This window comes from Elgaria multicarinata, chromosome 11, assembly GCF_023053635.1.
Source record: "Elgaria multicarinata webbii isolate HBS135686 ecotype San Diego chromosome 11, rElgMul1.1.pri, whole genome shotgun sequence".
In the NCBI taxonomy this organism is placed as follows: Eukaryota; Metazoa; Chordata; class Lepidosauria; order Squamata; family Anguidae; genus Elgaria; species Elgaria multicarinata.
This window is the reverse complement of record NC_086181.1, coordinates 16,766,060-16,787,530: the sequence shown is the minus strand read 5'-3', so window position 1 is coordinate 16,787,530 and position 21,471 is coordinate 16,766,060. Positions and strand designations below refer to the sequence as shown.

Genomic DNA, 21,471 nt, shown 5'->3' with positions numbered 1-21,471 from the left:
CAGGTTGCTTACCTGTAACTGTAGTTCTTCAAGTGGTCATCTATGCATTCACACAACCCACCCACCGTCCCCTCTTGGTGGTATACAAGGTGTATATATGATATTTTTATTATCTGTAGTATAATATACAGTTGAGATATTTCTGTTTACACTCATGTTTGTGGGGGCACAATGTCGGACTCCTGTAAACTGAGGTAAGGGCGGGAACCCCGGAGACATGCGCAGTGGCGCGGGGGAGGGGTTCCTGCCAAAAACGTTTCACTTAGCTATAGAAGGTTCCGATCCAGGTCTCTGCGCAGGCGCAAAGCCCATATGTGTGAATGCATAGATGACCACTCGAAGAACTACAGTTACAGGTAAGCAACCTACATTTACTAGTCAACTCCACAGTTGATTATTGAGGGGGTACTCCCCACACGACATGACTATAATAAACTGTGGTGTGGATTAAGGCCAGCGATGAGTCAACTATTAGTCAATGATGTGTTTGACACATCCCCTCAGTCCTCCTGCTGGTATCCCATCAGCCAATTGGACTAGAGCGGCAGCTGCCGCTTTGGTCACTCCTGCCAGGGGACTATGTAGTTGCTGAAAATAAATCAACTGTGTGCAACAAAATAGTCAACAGTGTCTGACACTCAACACAATAACCAACAGTTGTTCAAATAATCAACTCTGCACATCGTTGGTTATTTGCACTGGTTATTTCAGCAGAATAACCAACTGTGATGTTAAGAAGTCCCAACAGACGACACAATAATTTATTGTTGGTTATCGTGTGATCCAAACCCAGTGAGTGTCTCTGAAAAGCTCTAGATTGGAAGTGGTGGATTTACCCTTACTTTAGTCTGTGCTGATGTTAATTTACCTCAGAGTCTTTTCCAAACACTATTCCTTGCCAAAAGCACAGAACTGTGTGACACTTCAGCCACTAAATTTAATATAAAGTGTATACAATAGGTTGAGGCAAAACCTCCTTATGTACTATTTGGCATAATATTTTGGGGTGGGGTGGACTGCAACTATGATAATTGCTGGCAGAGTCGTACTGGCAACTTGTAGTGTTGCTCACAAGGCCTTCCTTTCTAAACAGCCCTCATAAGAACTGGAACTGCACAATGAACGTCCTATCATTTTCTGAGGAGTGGGGAGGGGAAAAGGCCACGTTTATGCTGGCAGGAGCAAGCTTGCTTCTTCAAACATGCCTAATACAAGCTTTCCTCTGTCCATGCTTTGGCATCCTGTCAAGCTGTAAGCTTATTTTTCAGTGAGAGCAGTAGGAAGAAGGCTGGGCTTCCTTTCTGCTGTCTTGATGCCATATGGTAATCTGAACATAACCTTCCAATGGGAGCCTTTGCTGTTTGCTCTGAGACTTCCCTGCATCAGTGAGGTGCCGTGAATGGGGCATGTTTGCTCTGATCTCAAGGACTTACTTCCTAGCCCCTTCTGTCAATAGTGTCTCTGTAAACAAATTAGACTGACTGATAATACCCCTTTAACCCCAATTTTAGAGAGCTGGTTTAGAATAGTGACTAAGATGGAACTATGAATCAGGACATCTCTGATTTGAATATTATCACTTTCAGGCTAGGTGGCCTTAAGCAAGGCAGGTTTTCTCAGTCCCCATCTGTAATATAGGAATAACACTGATCGGCCTTACTGGGTTAATGTACAGGTTACAGTGAAAAGTTAAAATACAGTGAGCAGAATGGGTATCTGCATGTCTGCAGGTTGTGGCTATCGGTAATGGAATTTGACCAAGTAGTGGGGAAAAGTTGGTTCTTTGAAATTATTGTTCACACTTGTATCTTTCCCTTTCTCCACTGAGTTCAGGGGTGTGGGTTGCTCCCTTTGTCTTCACAACTCTGTGTGGTAGGCTAGGTTGTGTGTGTGAGAGAGAGTGGCCCAAAGTCATCCAGTTAGCTTATGAGCAGAATGTGAACTCTGATCAACTTGGAGCTCCATCACATCAGCGTTTTATCGCACTCTCGTCCTGCCTGGTTTGCCATTTTGAAACGTGATACTCACATGACGTCGTGCCTGTCCTGCAGTCACTTTGCCTCTTCCCCTCCATTTTCCTTTTTTTTTCTGGGCAGGGAAACGGTGATTTATTTTCTCCATGCGAAATAAAAGTGCCCTTTCGTCTCTGTGTATTGCTGTTCTCACACTATGTTGCTTTTGTTGGGGGTGGTCTTGCTGATGAAAGAGGAAGGCAGGGTGGTTCTCCAGCTTGCTGAGTCTGTCGGTCAAATGAACAGACTTGTGCTGAGCTGGTCGAACAGACTTTTGCTGCTCCAACTCCATCCTCGTTGCCCAGTTAAAAACATTTTTGTGTACTATGTATGATTGTACAGATGTTTAAACATTTCTAGTAATCCCATTTTGATCACCCCCTCAAATGTTTCTGTTGATCCCCTAGCATAATTATCAGGCTTATTAGCAATGTGCCTGCCTTTTTAATTTATATTTAAATTTGCTTATTAATAAAACTATGTACAGAGATGCCTTTTGAAGGCAGTGTTAAAAAGTTGCTACTCATTGATAGAATGCTCTTGTTAATATTTTATTTTTTATAACCTATTACAGTAGCGCAGTGGAACCAATTTAGCCTTGGCAAATAGTGTATTCTTGCTTCATAATTTCGCTGATTAAAATCAGCCCCTGTTGCTTTAGCTGATTTACTCCATACAGCTACTTTTTGAACTGTGAGTAAAGATGTGAAGGCCCGGAAAAAAACCAGGAAAATTTGGAAAAAAGCTGTGTGTCCCCCTCCCGTTTTTTCCTGAAGCCTTTTTTGTTTGTTTTTCTGAAAAATTGAAAAACATAAAGAAAAAACTGATTATGGGATGTTTTATTTTAGCATGATGAATAAAATGTTTAAGACAAGATGTTCAGATATTTACTTCTCCAAATGATTTCTAAAAACTTATTATTTATATTATTTATTGCATTTGTATATCACTCCATAGCCGAAGCTCTCTGGGCGGTTTACATAAGATAAAACTATGTACAGTATCAGATTATTACAATTTCTGTGCACAAAGGACAAATAAATCCTAGGTTGCAAACTAAGACTACAACTCTAAAATGCAAGAGCGAGATGCATTTTTGCCTCTAGGGGGCACTGCCACTGAAGCAGAGACTGAAACTGATAGTGATAGCTATAGCTCAGAAAATGAGCCTAATTAAATTTCATGCATATTCATTGAAACTTGGTCCCCCCTTTTTCTCAGCTCTTTTTATGGGAATGGGTGCTTTATGTCTTCTTGACACTGTGGAGGACTAGTGAAGGCATAAATAATTTTCTTTGTTACTAATGTTGGTGGTTTCTTCTGTTGTTTTTTAAAATTGTTTTTTGTCTGCTCCTCAAACTGGCAAAACCAAAGAGGTTCCTTACAGTTCAGGAGCTTGTAGCTCCATTTGTTACCATTTAAAAAAAAATTTTTTTTTAAGTAAATTAAATTTGTAATAATGGTTTGAATACACTATACCGTATTTCTTCAATTCTAAGACACACTTTTCCCCCATATAAACATCTCTAAAAATGGGGTGCGTCTTAGAATTGCAGGTGTGTTTTAGGGTGTTTTTTCCTGTTGGTGGTACTGAAATAAGTGTGCGTCTTACAATTGGTGGCGTCTTACAATCGAAGAAATACGGTACTTTTAATATACCAAATGTAATAATTTTATGCCAAACCAACTTGGACAAAATTACATTTTATGTTCCTAAAGTAACAAAGTGACTTTCAATCTGTAAAAAGTGCTAATATTGCATTATTTCAATTTTTCTGAAAATTTCTGTTTTTCTGAAAAAAAATTGTTTTCCCAAGTCTTTAAAATTTCTGGAAATTTTACATCTCTACCTGCAAGCACATTTGAGAATTTGTCCTAGGCACCACTACAAAATAGCTGCTATGGGAGGTTTGGCAAAGGACAAGTAACCTGCCCAAAATACTGAGTACAATGCAGACGTGGGGTCTAAGCCCCAACACACTGAAGTCCTTTGAACCCACAGTTTCCAGCAATAACAGAAACCTCTTTCACAGTAATCTTAGCTGCTGATAAGAAAGTATGTTTATTGAAAAAGAAATGGGAGAGGTAGGGCATGTTAGTGTACACCAAGAATGGTGTCTGGGAACTCATTGGTTGCCTACCGCTGATAAAGTCTGTTTCCGTTGTGATGCAAGTTTGTCATAGACATGATTTGGAAGATCATGATATAAGATCTGTAATTAGGATTTCCTACAGATTAAAAATAATAATAGATGGGGTGGGGGAGGAATTTGGATATAGACTGAAGCATTAACCTTTCCCCACCATATCACTAAGCGTCCCCTCGTTTCTCCCATATACATTTATCTTAGAAATATATATCCTGCCACTAGTGATACTTTACGGAGAAACAATTTAAGATTACATAAAAGCATACCTTTCGCTGTTCATTTGCATGCCCAGACTTCTAAGACTGGAAAGGTTAGATTTATTAGCAATAACAAAGATAAAAAAATAAAAAATACCCTAGGCCAAATCTGGAACTTGATCAGCATGTATAGCTATCTCTCTCTCTCTCTCTCTCTCTCTCTCTCTCTCTCTCTCTCTTTCTCTCTCTCTCTCTCTCTCTCTCTCTCTCTCTCTGTGTGTGTGTGTGCGCGCGCGCGCACACACACACACACACACACACACACACACACACACACACGCAAGTTTAGCCAGTGTATTAAGATTGTGCAATTGGAACAGCAATTGTCTTCCCATACTAAAGAGAGTGGGTGCTTGTATTGATCAAGACAGTATGAGTGTGTGGTTAATCGGAGAGGCTGTCTTCCTTGCACACACACTGCTGAGCAGTCCTCTTTATTTCTTGAAGTGCTGTAAAATAGCTGGCAGGAAGCTAGTGGCCTAGTTGCACAGCTATTTCCTCTTCCCTCCTCCTGCTTGGGAGGAAGACACAGCGTTCTTTTCTGCAGAACAGCTGCTTTAAAACAGCAATAGCTTTTTTGTTGTTGGACTTGCTCTGGAGGAATAGTGCTCTTGCTTGCTATAGGTTACGTACTTCTGCTACCAAACTTGCCAGGAAGAATATTGTGTGTGTGCTGGTTGGGAGTAGGTTATTCTCTACTTCATAATTAGTGTAACTTCTGCTTTTAGCACATATAGCTTCTGTGATGGTCAGCATCTCCTGTGAAAATTCCAGTAGCCCTCAAGTGTCAAGTTTTAAGGCAGCGTTAATTTAAATTATGAGGTGGTCCTAGCCCATCCTATCTTTACTGTTCACCTGCTACTCACAATGGCTAGGTGCTGACTCCTAAGTTCCACTTCCCTTATAGAGGGTATGTTCACATGGGTCTTCTCAGTTCTGCCTAAAATGGGGTCCAATTCTAGTGTGAGTAGGTTTGCATGTTTCTCCATTCTAAATTAATGCTAAAATAGCTTTGGAGTTGAGATAGCCATATATAAATTTAATAAATAAATACAATCCATCAGTGACTGAATTCGCACAATTGTCATAGGTTGTCCTGGCTTAGCCATGACCAGCTGTGGTGCTTGCAGGAACCATCCTGAATATTCATTCCGTGGCTTATGTCGTCCAAACCCAGTAACGGTGGGTTATGTAAAGGTTAAATAACCTTGCAGAACCCATGGCCTGTTTTAGTTGTTTACTTGTGAGGGTTATTTAACCCTCGCTTAATCCACAGTCCCTGAGTTTGGACAGCATGGTCACGGCTTGAATATCCAAAATGGCCTCCAGCATGCGCCATAGTTTACTATGGCTTAAATAAGGCAGTGGAGTATTCGATTGTGCAAACTTCCAAGTTCTGTACCTTCAGAAACAGATATGGCTGATTCCTGTAGCAGAAGATTATTATAGTCATCTAGGACTAAAAAGTATTACTAGATCACCTATTTGGTTTTATGCATTGCTGTTCTGGTGGGTCATCACACTGCCCGAGTTCATAGACCCATCACTCCTACATGACTAGACTCCATAAGATGTCTTCTTCTCCCTAGTTGTGCTCCCTATCTTTTTGGATGTGCAAAATCACTGCACATGGGAGTCAGATGTTGTGATAGTCTGTAAGTTCAGCACTTTTTAGGTCTGTGTTCTATTTTTAGAAGGGTGTTCAAAGCTTTTTTTTGATAATCCATGGGCTGTCTGGTGCTATTTGAGCATCAGTTCCCCCTCTTAATAAATAAGGTCCGGGTACGGGCCCAATTCAAAGTGCTGGTATTGATATTTAAAGACGGGCCAGGTTATTTGAAGGAATGCCTCCTCCCATATGTACCTGCCCGGACCTTAAGATCATCTACAGGGGCCCTTCTTCGTGAGCCCCTGCCAAAGGAAGTGAGGCAGGTGGCTACTAGGAGGAGGGCTTTCTCCGCTGTGGCACCCCGGTTGTGGAATGAGCTCTCCAGAGAGGTCTGCCTGGCGCCTACACTGTACTGCTTTCGTCACCAGCTGAAGGCCTTTTTATTCTCTCAGTATTTTAACACTTAATTTTAACTTAAATTTAAATTTTACTGTTCTAACTCTGTATTTTAATCTTATATCATTTTTGCTGTGTGGTTTTATCCTGCTTGTGCTTTTTATACTGTATTTTGTATTTGTGCTTTTAACCTGTTGGTTGTTTTATTATGGTTTTAATTTTTGTGAACCGCCCAGAGAGCTTTGGCTATTGGGCGGTATAAAAATGTAATAAATAAATAAATAATGCATTTTTACTTTGCTTTTTGTTGCTTCCTTGTTAAAATGATAGTGGACTGAGAGAAGCCTGTATTGCTATTGTAAATGTACTTCTATTTGAAAAATTCTGTCACTTGAAAACCAAGGAATTATTGCTTGATTAGCATTTGCCATCTTGGAGAAACAATCCCAGCGGAGAACTTCATTTTTCTTATGTTGCTTTCCTCTTTGAAGGATATCTTGAGAGTACGAGCCTGTTGTCAGCTTTTCTTGTTAGGTGAAGACTGTGAATGAGTGGTACCACGCCTGTATATCACCAGCTTTCCTGCTGCTGTGTTTGAGCCTGTCACAGAGGCGGCATCATAGTGTATGGCTTTTGTTGATTTCCGCTATAGATCAATCAGGAAATTGTTCTGTAGCTGGTGGTGGTTGAAAAGTACACCCATTTCTGGCTCTAGAAACTAGGCAACCGGGATTTCCAAACTGTATCAGGGCATACATTTGAATAGCATGTAACTTCCCAGGATTATAGACTGTCAAAAGTCTGGCATCTGTCCTTGGGTCCTTTCCTTTAACAAGAGTTGCTGCGCTCTCAAGGCTCTCCATTCACAAGTCTTTGCTTCAAGTTAGTCTCTGTGTTATTACTCATCTCCTTCTTTCTCTGTTCTTAAAAGCTTAATATTTTTTCAGGAATTGCTGTCACCTAGTAGCAGACTTCATACAAATGTCACCTTTTGCAGTGTGTAGGTCTAATTACTTCCATTCAGTATGGCAGAAAGACTGACTAGATTTTAAACAGCTCCCTTTTATCTGTTGTGGCTGCTTGTTTGTATTTCTAAAAACAGAATGCTGTCAGTGAAGTAGTTTTGCCTCTGTATTTTGTCTTTCATATTCATTCTCTTGTAAAGATCAATCTTCCACTTCCCCACTCAGCCAGTGTCATATCTACATTTATGTGCTGTACATAAAATGTGGGGCCCCAAGCCTTTAAGTGGTTAGCAATATATGTTTTGCTTTTCCTTGCTTTGAGGGCTCCCTTAGTTCAAGAGCTTAGGACAGATGCAGGTGCTGTCGACGTAAAAGACTGATCACAAGTATATCTACTAAAGATAAAGGGGAATATGAAAGAAGAACTTATACGTAATGTAATACTTTGAAAAGCTTTTGGAAAAGACTAGTTCTAAAGTTTTTTTTTAACTATGGGTCACACTTGGAAAATGAAAGGTTCTTGCAGATCTTGCATTCGTTGGTATTAGAACCCTCTTCTAATTAAACACATTCCCCTCAAAGTTCAAATTCGGTGCCAGATAAACCTTTAGTTCAGGGTGTTCCTCTCTCTCAGTTTTCTGCGATGTGGGCAAGCCAGTTTTACCCCTTAAAACTGAAACTTTTGGGGTGATTTCAGGACTACTTTTGCCAATTTCATCTTGATTGCATATCACAATCACTAAATGTGTGTGTGTATGTATATGTATGTATGTATGTGTATGAATGCAGCACCATAGTGGTGCATGGTGCCTGAGTGTTCCTTCTACAAGTGAGAACGGGTTGTTTACTGTGACTTGCAAACCGACCAGAGTTGGAACCTAATGGAATGTCCCTGTGTTGTTTAGTTACTCCCACTTGCAGCAGGAGCAGTCGGACAACATGCACCAGTGCTGGGCCTTTATCTTATGTGAAAGATAAAAATAATTTTATTTGCATTAAAAATATATTTTCTTGTGCAATAGAAAATGAGTAGCTACAGAACTGCCCCCCTCACCATTATTATGAAGTGGCAGGGAGTATAATCTGCAGGGGCTGAAGGCAGCAATTTGCTTTGCAAGGAGGAGATCATGGAATGGGTTTTGAGGCAGGCCATAAATATGGAAGTGGGGATCAGATCATGTTCATTCAAGTATGTAGTAAAGCTTACGAGATAGACGGAGATCATTTATATGATTGAGGCCACACTCAGCATCTTTATTAAAACCTTTAAATAAGTTGTGTAATAACTGTGTCTGTTTTGTGTATATGCATTCTTCTTTTGCCTTGTTCCAAGCATTTGTATTTTTAATGGCAAACCGAGAGTGGCAAGGCCTGTCTTATTCAGATAAGTGGGGAGGATCCCAACTTTTCCTCCTCTGCACTGGATTCCTTCTCTGTCCATTGCTTAGTAATTATAATGGTAGTAATATAAAATTTCCAAGGCACAGATTCAACAGCTTTCTCTGCCAAAATATCTTCTTGCTGTTTGCCTGGGTGTCTTATAAAGTGCACTGCTTCTTTCAAATCTGCACAGTCGTCTTGTCTTGTTTCCAAAATCTCACTACTAATGCTTATGCAAAATATTCAAATGCATGCTTCCTTTGAGAAACCAAGCTCTTGTAGGAATGGTGGACTAGTTGTTGTATCCACTCAAATTCCCTCTAGATCAATAACTGACAGTGCTCCTGTGCTATTGTAGGGATCAGCTTCCCTGATGGTAGTTCAGTGTTGAATGCCTTAAGCCAGTGGTCCCCAACCTTTTTGGCACCAGGGACCGGTTTCGTAGAAGACAATTTTTCCATGGACCGGGGTGGGTGGGTTGAGGGGTTAGGGAGGCACCAAGGGGTGGGCCGCCCCTTTCCTTGCCAGCCGCAGCCACCCTCCCTCCTCCCACCAAGCATCAGCCCAAGCTGCAACCTGCTCTGCATTTTCAAGGCCTGCTCCTGCCTGCAAGCGGTGGCGGTGGCCAGAGTCACGCCCGCCTGGTCCCCGAGAGGGAGGAGCGGAGCGGAGCTGCGGCAGCCTCCCCACCCCCGCCGCCACACCCGGAAGCCGCTCTCCCACAGCCGCTCTGAGAGATGCTGGAGTGGGAGTGGGGCGGGCGAGCATGGCTTTGCTTCGGCTGGGTGGGCGCCCAGCTGAAGCGAAGCTAGGATGCTCGGGTGGGCGGCTTGGGAACGGCGCGCCCGGAAGTAGCTCTCCCAAAGCGGCTTCTGGTTGGGCGCGCCATTCCGAAGCCGCCCACCCCCACCCCAGCATCCTAGCTTCGCTTCGGCTGGGCAGGCGAGATGGCGCCCTGCGCCCAGGTACACTGGGGTGGGGGTAGAGGTGGGTGGGTGCAAGCTAGCTACCCGCCTGTTCTGGTTCCTAACAGGCCACGGACCGGTACCAGTCCGCAGACCGGGGGTTGGGGACCCCTGCCTTAAGCTACCACTTGGTTTTAAGTATTGATCTCAAGCATCCCAGATTCTTGTATCTTTTTGGACAGTATGAATTGTCTTTATCAGATCTCCTGTTATTTTATTCCCTGCTTTATGGGACAGCTCCATCTTTTAAATATGATGCATACAGGAAGTAGTTAAATTTTGGTGGAACACAGAAGCAATTAAGCAAGTAGAAAATGGAGTTCAAATATGAACTATCAATTTCTAATTTTGATCAACCTATTTTGTTTCTGGGTTCTGTATCGTGTTGCAAATAACTGTAAAAAGAAGAGAACCAGTATTGGCAGGTCTCTCGAATTGCTTAGGGCATTGGGATCTCCAGCACCCTTTCCCAAAGTTTCATTACATGTCTCTTTAGAATTCTAATAGTTCCTTTTTTTTGGATTTTCTACATTTTTTAAAAAATAAATCCTTTCTTGTCTTTCCTCTGCACCAAAACTCAGAGGCCACTGCTGGGAGCTCTCGTTTTGAACACAAGCACTGGATATGGTTGCCATGGCAAACTAAGGAGCCTGGCTCTCTGCAGTAGCAGCATAAAGCTCATGAACCGTGACTGAACCATAAATGTGCCAGTATGCCTAGCCATGGTGTATGCCTTGGAAGGTTTCTTTTTTAAAAGCGGCTTGAAACAACAAAAGACAGCAGTCTCTTCCGTAGAATCTGTTTTCATTGACAGGCAAATCGTATGTATACAGCCTTATACAATTAAATCCTGGTTAAACTATTATTATTACTATTATTACTATTATTACTATTATTATTATTATTATTTATATACTGCTCCATAGCCGAAGCTCTCTGGGTGGTTTACAAAAGATTAAAACACGGAACATTATCTTTTCTCCCGCCCCCATGAGCAACAGGTAAATGTGCATTGCCTCTCCTACATACTTCAACCCCTCTAGGGGGGAATCCGCACGTCGTTCCGAGATCGCTTCTAAGCGGCCCCAGTGCGGCGTGAAAGCGATCGTGTAACTGGCCTTTGGAAGAGCCGATGAAGAGACGTCCTTCCCGCCGCCACCCACAGATCTCCTCGCCGACCGGCAAGGAGAGCTCGGCTGAAGAACGCGGGGTTGAGAGCGGAAGAAGCTCTCCACCCCGCCTTCTTCCCCTGAGCTCTCCGTCCCAGCCGGCGAGGAGGTCTGCGGGTGGCGGCGGCGGGAAGGACGTCTCTTCGTCGGCTCTTCCAAAGGCCAGTTACACGATCGCTTTCACGCTGCACTGGGGTCGCTTAGAAGCGATCTCGGAACGACGTGCGGATTCCCCCTAGTACTCAACAGATAAGTATCTTTTGATCTTTGTTCTTGCTGGTCTCTGCTCCATCTTGCTCCATTTCAATCTAGCGACACAGTAGCTAGATTGCAGCAGCCACCTTCTCCATAGCCTGAGTTCTCTACCTCTCCAGCACTTGGTTAGTATCCTAGTTCAGCCTCATGTGCTGCTTCTACCCTGTTAAATATCAGTTACTCCTGACAGGAGAAAAATGAACCAACTCCCTTAAAATTAACAGAAGCTTTTCTTAGCTGGGCACCTAGAGTTGATGTTTACCACAGGCAGCAGAGTCAAATGAGTAGCAAATGTGTAGGCGCTAGTCATTGGTCAGCCTGGTTGCAGTCCACCCCTCTCCTTGCACCAGATTCAGCAAATGCTGAGGCTGCTCCTAAATTTAACAACTTGCCTGCTTGTCCACTGTCTCCTTATTTAGCTACTCCTTTGAAGACAGATAGACAGACAGTGCCTTTTCTTCTGTGGCACTCCATTCTATGAATTGCTTCTTATAATGACAGCGTTCTCAGTCCTGGCTCAAACTTGTTTGTGTGCAGCAGAGGAATATATTTAGATATTATAAATAATATAATCAAGAACATAAATGCATAGCAAGACTATCCAGAGATTAAAATATCCATGATCTATTCTTGTTGTATACAAATATGGTTCACACAGTGTTTATAATCAAGATTCCCCCCTCACACACACACTCTCCATAATTGCATTGTTAAGATTTGTGTGTGGTGCAATATAGCCTAGCTGCTTCTGTGCCATAAACTTCAGTATACTTCTCATAATGAATACCCCCATTCATAATAAATATCCTCACCAGCATCCAATTAGCACTATTTGGATTAACTGTTGTTGACCAATGGTGAGGGATGGTGGGAGCTGTTGTCCAGCAGCATCTGGAGGGTCCTACATTTCCCATCTGGGATTTAATGAAAATATAAAATTCATGCATCTAAAAGGCATTTGCAATAGCAGTGGAACTGGGAATTTGAGACTTCATTCTCCATTACATTAGGTAGTTCCTGTCCCCTGTGGAATGGAACTGACAAAGTTTTGTGTGTGGGTGGGTTGGTGTGATGGCTCTGTGAAGGGTTGAGAAATTTTGAATGAGTGTCTTTCCCAATACATTTGGGAACGCATGTTCTGCGCATGTTGCTTTTTTTGGTAGCATCTGCAACTCTGGTCTGCATCTTATTTGGGAGGGGCAGTGGTTCTTCAGAAATCCACCATGGGGCAGAAATAGTTGAATGGCTTGGAGACTGTGCTTGCAACCACCTGTTTTTTTATGTTACATTAGGGCAAACCTGCTCAATGGTTCTTCCATTGGATGCTCTCAATCTATTGCCTTTTCTATAATAATGTATTTAAATTATTTTAAAGCCATTGTTTAGGCCTGTGCCCTCACAAAGTGACATTCAGATGAGAGAAAAGGCAAGATACAGTGAAAGAAGCCACATTAACAAGCCTGCAGAATACTTTGAGAAGTGGACTGAAACACATAAGCTAAACTACAATCTCAGTTAAAGTCAGGATTGAAGAGGAAGGTGTTCAAGGCTCATTTTAACACCTGTATAGAAAGGGTAAAACACGAGTCATTGGGAAGGGAGTTGCAAAATTTTGGACTCACCACTGAGAAGATCAGAATTCATTTTCAGGTTTCCTTGCACCTCCTAAAAATCTCAGCTGCTTCATTTTGTAACAGCTGCAGCTTCTGGATCATCTTCAAAGGCAGACCCATGTAAAGCGCATTGGAATAGTCCAGTTTGGAGTTAAACAATGCAAAGATAACTGAGGCCAGTCCCAACCACTCCAGACAAGGTTGGATATGACATACAAGCCACAGCTTGTAAAATGCACTCCTGGTCAGAGCCTCTATCTGCAACTCAGCAGAAGAGTCCAGAAGCATCCTCCAAGATGCACACCTGGTCCGTTAAGGGGAATGCAACCCCCATCCAGGAGCATTTCCACATCATTATCCAGATCCACCTATATCCCAACCAACAGACTCTCCATATTTTCCAGATGAAGTTTCAGCTTGTTTTCCCTCGTTTCTTTCACTACCACATCTATGGACTTGTTCAAGAGTTCCATGACTTTCCTTGGTGTATTAAGTGGAAAAGAGAGGTAGAGCTGCATGGCGTTTGCATACTGGTGACTTTGAAGTCCAAACCTCCAGATGATACCTGGCCCAAATGAAGGGGTAAATGACTACCTTGGTTGCTGTCCACGTAGTCAATGTTGAAGTCAGCATCATACTATTTGGTCCAATCAAAACAACCAAAATTGGTCCCAGAATTCAGGAGCAGTAGTTCCTCAGACCTCCTACTTAATTACACTAAATGTGCAACTGCTTCCAAAAATGTTCATATATCTATCTTTCTCCTCCCCCTTATCATCTAGTAGAACTTTCCTATGCCTTAGGGTCCCAAGATTCTACATTTCTATCCTAACAGCAGTCAGTGACGTGGAGTAACGGCAGGGAAAAGAAGAAAGTTACGATATGAAAACTAAGAGCTAGGACTCCGGCTGTCATTTTTAGCAGCAGCTGCAGGTTTAGCATAACATCACATTTCTCCCAAAGGTAATTGGAGCAGAGAGGGGTGACATGTATTCAAAATGGCAGCCTTCTGTCCACATCTTGCTGTTCAGAAATTTCAGCTCGGTTCCCAGCAGTCTCTTCATTTTACAATTTTGATCCCTTTTCAAGGCAATTTTGTAGTAATATAGCATTTTTATAGTCCTACAAACTTAAAAGCAAAAGTGACGTGTTTGATTTGTATCCACTCTACCTGTCACCCTTGGCTTATTGAGACACTTCTATAGTTGGAGTGCTATAATAATTGTCTATTTACTATTGCATTCATCTGCAATTGTTCTTTGAGATGTTGCTTCTGTTTCATGTTTCACATTGGTGAACTAAGCGAGAGTGGTTTGCTGCAAGGCCATAGCTGAAGAAAAACTAAAACCTAAATCTTCCAATGTCTAATGCTCTTATGGCTCAAGCTAGCTACCCGCTTGTTCTGTGACCATACTGTGGTTACATGGAATAACTAGCCGCTCTAAGCGGGTTATCCTGAATTGGGATTAAGGGACCCCTCTGGGTTTAAATGTTGTGAGGGCAAACATAGGAGGTGCAAGATCCTCATTCAAGGCATTAGCCTTGTCATGCTTGCAGGCTGGGGGAAGGTCTTCAAGCTGACAGGCTGCTTTCTATTTCACTGGCACTCATAATAATAAATTGCCAGACAGGACTTAAATTAAGGCATACATCTTTAATACTCTCCCCACTCCCTGCCCCAAAGAATAGCTTCCTGACTCATTTTCCATCTTCCAGGATATGACATCTCTATAGCTCAGGGGAGGGCAACTTCAACTCCCTGGAACACCCTAGGGGTTACACCTCTGCTGTGTATCCCTGAATTTCAGCAGCAGCTAAATAATTGGCAGTTTGCTGCTGAATTTTGGCAGCAAGCCAACTATTGTTTCGTCAGTGCTTCTGCCCCAGTAGCAAATTTGGGGGTGACCGGGGGTGTGGTCACTTAAGGCCTGGGCAGTGGCATGTTGCCCACCTATGCTACAGACCATACTGAATGCCTATTGGTTGCTACAACTCCTCTATGTTTCTCTCTTCCTCTGTGCCTTCATAATTTTGGGCATTGGCCTAACAATCTTACTGGGTGGTCCCTTCTGTTTCCAATATTTTGGTCATTCAACATAATCTGGTCCTGATGTTATAGAATTGCACATGAGGGTGTTTTTTAAACACTGCCATCATTGCCACCTTCCTCACAGATAATGGCATGGCCATGGAGTTTGCATACTTTGTATGGTACTAGATGTTTGGGGGAAGGGTGCTGACTGCATGCTGTTGCTTGCTGCTTGCCTTTCTTTTTAGCAAGCACATCTAAGCATTTTTTCATTCTTGCTGGTCTTTCTGAGTAGTCAGCTCTATTTTTAACCCTGCATTTCCTGCCTTTCTGCTAAATCGTACATCGTTACACCTTTCCTCCTCCCTGGTGTGGCTAGTGGCTCAACTTTGTGTGGTATCGGTGGATAATCTTGTGCGGTTGAAGAGTTATAATAGACAGCACTGGGTACAAGAGCTAATAGTATTTAATGATCAGTTTGCATACTGGTGACTGACAACACAACAGTGCTTTCCAGCAGATCATTACTATTCCGTTTTTACAGCTTGTGGGGAGTTAAGGCTGCACAGCAGAAGTAGGACTCAAGGGCTACTCTTCGAGATCCAAGTCTGATACCATTCTGTTAGGACCAATTATAAATGCAATACTGAATGAGCGAGAAAATCTTATCAACGCAGTGTTGCATATACCCTGTCTGTGGATAAATGTGAAAGGTGGATTCCAAAGGGAACTTTGAAATGAGAAGGGGCAGGGGGCTTCCCCCTCCTTCAGCCACTACTGCTCCCAAAATGGCAAAGTGGAGGTTGCCATCCAATGAGTGGAGGCTAATTCTCCTCAGGAGAATGCAGTGAATCTTCACACGCCAAGAAAGCAAAACTGACAGCATTTGGGAGCGGAGAAGGAAGGCTCTGACGCTTCATTGATGTAGCCCAAGGACAGATGAGATGCCCAAGCTCTGAAGAGTGATTTCATTAAAGCGAAAGAGCTCCATGCATGCTGCATTTTGAAAAACTCTGAATTTTGCACCAGGATAACCCAAATGCTGTGATGCAAAAGAATTCTGCAAATGTGTAGATATTGGCTTGTTCTGCTCCTCCTACCTATTGGGAAGGGCACTGATCTTCCAGGATCACTGCTCCTCAGCCACTGGAGTCCTGTTCAGGCACTTATGAGCTTGCTAAGCATTGGCCTCATTTTCAAGCTTGCCCCTGCAGCTATAAGGGTTAGAAATCTCCTTTTTTCAGAAATGAATGCTGGGATACTCTGGATTCTGCACAAAATAATACTGCACTTCTGCAGGCATGTTTTTCTAAATGATTTTGATTATCTACAATGCCCCCTAGATAAAAGAACTTTGATTTATTTATTTTTGTCCAATGATGGCTCTAAAAATTGCCTGATTGTGTTTATGCAAACCAAGTAACTTGCATTAGTTTCTCCAAATGATTGTAGTTGCAAGATCTTTCTGTTCATGATTTGTGGTTGTGCTTGCGTATTTTAGCAATGTGTGTGTGGAAATAGAGGTATGCAAAAACTTAACCACTCTATGCCTCCATGAAAATTCTTCGAGTCTCTGAAGCTTTAGAAGATTAATGACTTCTGCATTCATAAAGACTAAAGTTACTTGAGACAGCTTGATGTTTTGCAATGCAGTGGTACAAATTCGTCATAACTAATGTCTGTCCCGCTGGTGGTAGGAAGGGAAATCTTATAAAGTTGCCTTTTTGGTGTAAAGCCTGTTGAAAAAGTAACTCTGTGCAAATCACGTGAGGTACTGGTTCCTCTCTATTCGGCCCTGGTTAGGCCTCATCTAGAGTATTGTGTCCAGTTCTGGACTCTACAATTCAAGAAGGATGCAGACAAGCTGGAGCGTGTTCAGAGGAGGGCAACCAGGATGATCAGGGGTCTGGAAACAAAGCCCTATGAAGAGAGACTGAAAGAACTGGGCATGTTTAGCCTGGAGAAGAGAAGATTGAGGGGAGACATGATAGCAGTCTTCAAATACTTAAAAGGTTGTCACACAGAGGAGGGCCAGGATCTCTTCTCAATCCTCCCAGAGTACAGGACACGGAATAACGGGCTCAAGTTAAAGAAAGCCAGATTCCGGCTGGACATCAGGAAAAACTTCCTGACTGTTAGAGCAGTGCGACGGTGGAATCAGTTACCTAGGGAGATTGTGGGCTCTCCCACACTAGAGGCCTTCAAGAGGCAGCTGGACAAGCATCTGTCAGGGATGCTTTAGGGTGGATTCCTGCATTGAGCAGGGGGTTGGACTAGATGGCCTTGTAGGACCCTTCCAACTCTGCTATTCTATGATTCTATGACTGTGCAGGCATCTAAGAGGTAGTTACCTCTTTCTAGCTTAAAACTTGAAATGAATTCCTTATCAGCCAAACAAACTAGATAACTGCAGGGCAGGTCCCTAGTTGAGCCTCCTTCTCTCCTCCACCCCAAAACACCACTATAAGCTGAAATTTTCATGGAAGTAGCTTCTTAAGTTGCCCGATTTGGACTTTGAAAATAACTCTGACATAGCCTGGAAATTCTTGGATCGTTCCTGAGCTTAGCTGATGGGCAGTGAGGGGGAAAGCATTAAAGCTAGTTACTTGTCATGTTTTTGACTGGCCTGACCCCAGCTTCTCTTACATTTGCCTCTAAGGCAAGCGATAGATGATGGCTTCTAAATTTGGATACATTCAAATAAGTTACTCTGCAAAGGAACAAATTGTAGGGGGATTTGTTCCTTTTTGGGAGATGACAAGCCTCCGGTATTTGAGAAGGGGGGTGTAAATGTAAGACTTACAACAAGGCTATCCTATTCATAAAGTTGCCAACTATATGTGCCTTTTCTCTCTCCCTTCCACCCGCCCGCCCCGAATTTTGATATATTGAAGCTGATTCAGTTCAAGGAGTTCACAGAGGGAATGTCAGCATTTTCCTGTAGTTTGTTCAATAGTTCCTTGTAGTCCTCCGCATACTGAAAGCAGCTGCAATAGAGAAAGAGCAAATATCCATTCTATTAGATGTTCAGAGGCACCTTGAATGGCTGGGTAGATTTCAGGAACAGTTCACAGTGATGCAAGCTGGATGGGAAGTATCTGGCATAGATAGAGGCTGTGTTGATGTTGCTGTCCTCTGTGGATTCGATGGCTCATTATTGGCCTAACAAGAGTCACTGTTAACATAACTTCATTTCTTCCCTTTGCAGACACTACCCGAAGCAGTCCTTCACCATGGTGGCAGACACTCCAGAGAACCTGCGCCTTAAGCAGCAGAGCGAACTTCAGAGTCAAGTAAGGCTACCAGTGGTTCATCACATGTTGCCAACTATATTTTGTCAATTATATCCTTCTTTTAGTAGCCTTCTCCAAGCAACACCCAAAGAGGATATTAGTAAAAGGTCAACCTCTCTTAAAATAGAATTCTGCTTATTTGTCAAAACAGAAAGCTGCTAAAATATTGTCAGAGGAAATGAAATTAACAAAGCTGAAATGAAATGAACAAGCTCTGACAAGCATCCACCTTACAAGCAGATGACATCTATGATTCAGTAATTGAGGGACACGAACTCAAAGCTCCTAAAAAGCAGTTGAAAGATCTACATAGATGGGTGGATTTACAGGTTAAAAAAGAACAAATATACACCTGCCTGGGGAGAAACGCAAGCTATAAATTATACAGTAAATAGGTGAGCAAATAACATGCGGAAAATCTACCAAGCACTTTGGAATATTATAGTACGGAAGGTGGTGAGAGACAAGTGGGGCAATATGGGCAGGAATCAAGCAGCACAGAGTGATAGGTTCAAGAACATTCATACCCTGAATAAGGAATAGGGGACTGCTTTTAACAGTCAACTCTGAAGAGCACAACGTGCAAATTTGTTTTCTCCTGCACAAGGTGTCCCCTTCTTTCAAATCCCTCTTCCACTGTGAGTTAGGAGTGGTAGTAGTGGCAGCTCTGAATGCATCACACACTGTTTCTATCATACTGTATACAGTTGCTGCAAGGGTGGGCAAATGATGGTACAGCTCTTTGTATGCTCGAAGCGCTAAAGGAAGTTATAATCCCATGCATGTTGTAGCCAAATTACTTCTATGTTTACTCAGAAATAAGTCACCATGGTTTATTTGTGTTTATAAAATCAAACAGTTTCTAAGCATTTGCACAGGAGTTGCCTGCATGTTTCCATATTTTCCACCATGAAGACAAACTCTTGCAATATAGATATAGTATATGCTGACATCTGAATATCAGAAACAACTTAAGTCTGGTGATATTTTAAAGGCTAATTGGTCCTTGCAGCAGAAACAAATACTGCTGCTACACTGCAGTCCACCTAGTCCAATGCCATCCCACCAAGTTCAGGCCTTTCCTAGCCCTGCTGGTGAAGATCATCTTCATTGGAGATGCAAGGAAAGAACATGAAATCTTCTACATGCAAGGCAGAGCTCTGTTGCTAAACTCAAATCTCTTTCTTGTGTAGTGTGTATAGAATGTTACCTATGAATGACTTTGGGCAAGTTGGAGAGGGAAGTGGAAAAGAAAGCAAACATGTTACAGGGAAACCTCTCCGTGGGTGGGTAGCAGCTATGGTTATTCTGGAAGATTTAAAAAAAAAAAACACTACTGGGGATCATTCAGGATTAGCTTTTCTCCCATGCTAAACTTTATGAATCTCAAGACTGTTTCCCTGGAGAGGTTTCTCTCATTTAGAGGGGGAGAAACCTAAAGTCTGGTGCTTTTCTATGTGATCTCTTCTGGCCACAGAATTTGTTACTTACAGATGGTGTGATATTGTAGACTTACATACATGCACCCCCCACATTCTAGCTCTACTTTTGAAATGTCTCCTGTAATGCGGCTCCATTGCTTAATAGCCTCCTGATTTGCACATTTTTTCTTAGCTTTCCTTGTAACTCTCTTCAATGTTGTTTTTGTTGTAAAATGCTAATTCTTTTGAGTCCCTAGGAACTGGAATACTATTCTAATCTGGGACTCAGTTAATCATTGGGCTAAGTAAATGAGTAGAGTTCCACCACAGCTCACCTATGTTATTGTAAACTACTTCTCTCCATTGCCTCTTTCGCCAAGCATAGCATCTGTTGCCATTGGACGCTTCCTATTCCATTCATTTTCAATGCCTGACTAACCTCATTCCACCCACAATACTGGTGTTGCCCATCTAACATTGATCTAAACCCTCTGGAAGAGGGTTGTGTGTTAGTCACTGTAAAGAAAGCACCATGTTTAGTAGTAGTTGCACACACATGCTGCTTTCATGTTCTTGATGGTTCTCTATATTCACAAGGAGAAACGTTTAACATTCTGTGTTTTCTTAAAAGCTGAGGTTCTTGTGGTGTTACATTTTGTGCAGCTCTACTTTCTGGATAGAGGCCTTGCTCTTAAGTTCCTCTAACTGGAAAACCTTTCTGCTGAGCCAGGGTGTTAATACCGTGCCAGGTAGACATCTCACTTTCAGAAGTGGTAATGCATTTTGGAAGCCAGTATATGAAGCTGTCACGAGGCAGCTTGTGGGTAGGAGGCAGCCCAGGAGTAGTTCTCTTCCTCATCTCCAATATTCTTTCCATGTGTCCATAGGTTAGTGAGAGACAAACAGGCTGACAGCTTGATGGGAATATGTCCCCTGGATAGGACGGCTGTTTCTTCCTAGGGAGTTTGATGTGCTCCCCTTCTGTCTTAATCTGCCATCTGGGGAGACTTGGTTTTGACTTCAACATCTGTGCCCAATTGCAGTGGCTTGAGGGAATGAAAGACTCAAGGCAAAGTGCCAAGGTGTTGTGTTGAAAGGGAGAGCCTAACAAACTGACCCAGAAACGTCTGTCCCAGATGCCTAAAGCCAAGGCCTAATGAGGACAGGCTCAGTACTTGAATGTGCTGAACGATGCCTGATTTTAGTGTTGCAATCTCTTATCTAAAAGTATTTAAATTCTTAGCACATTCATGGAAAGCTTAACATTTTTCTACTGGACAGCAGTGTGAAGGCTGTTAAAACATTTGAGATGAGCACAGAGATATAGATTGAAAAGCATCACTCATATTCCCCCTCCCTCATCACCTCTAACTGGAAAGATAGTAGAACTCTTAATTTTTTTATTTTCAAATTGCTGTTCCTCAGCCAATAGCACATGGCCACATCAGGCCTCCGAGCCTTTGTTTCAAATACCTTTCTTTGCTGTTTGGGATTGGTAATCCCATCCCCCTTCACAGTACTTTCTTATAATAGTTCTGTGTGTCTATGTATGTTGGGGAGCAGAAAGACACCATGAACAGAAGATGAGCAGGACAGGTGACAGCCTTGTAGTGGAGGACTGAATTGCCCCACAGTTAGAATAGCACTGTGTCAAGCCAGTGTGATGACTTGGGCAGATTGCTCTTTCCATGAGAGAAGTAGGCATGTTAGAAATTGTGCTGGATGCAGAAGGGAAATTGTCTTTGCCCCACTGGTTTAGAATTTAAATATTGCCCACATGTTGTACCATCTGGTAACTCTAGGAGCTCCTGCTGGACCTTCTTTAAAGGCATCTGGAACTCTGAAATACCTCTGAATTCTGTCTTTATTTTGAGTAGCCGAGGAGGCGTAGCTAGTTCCGATAACTTGCCCAAAGCATACAATTATGTTCTATGTGAGTAAACAAGTCCTCCGGTTG

At 42.5% G+C, this 21,471-nt stretch overlaps 1 protein-coding gene across 4 annotated transcripts in view; it reads left to right on the top strand.

Moving 5' to 3' along the window:
- The window catches only part of LASP1 (LIM and SH3 protein 1), a 54,011-nt gene that overhangs the window by 11,460 nt on the left and 21,080 nt on the right, over positions 1-21,471 (top strand). For all 4 annotated transcript variants that reach the window (XM_063138530.1, XM_063138528.1, XM_063138529.1 and 1 more), the window contains exon 3: positions 18,009-18,093. In XM_063138530.1, coding sequence (XP_062994600.1) covers positions 18,009-18,093 — 85 coding nt within the window. The remainder of the gene's footprint in view (positions 1-18,008; positions 18,094-21,471) is intronic.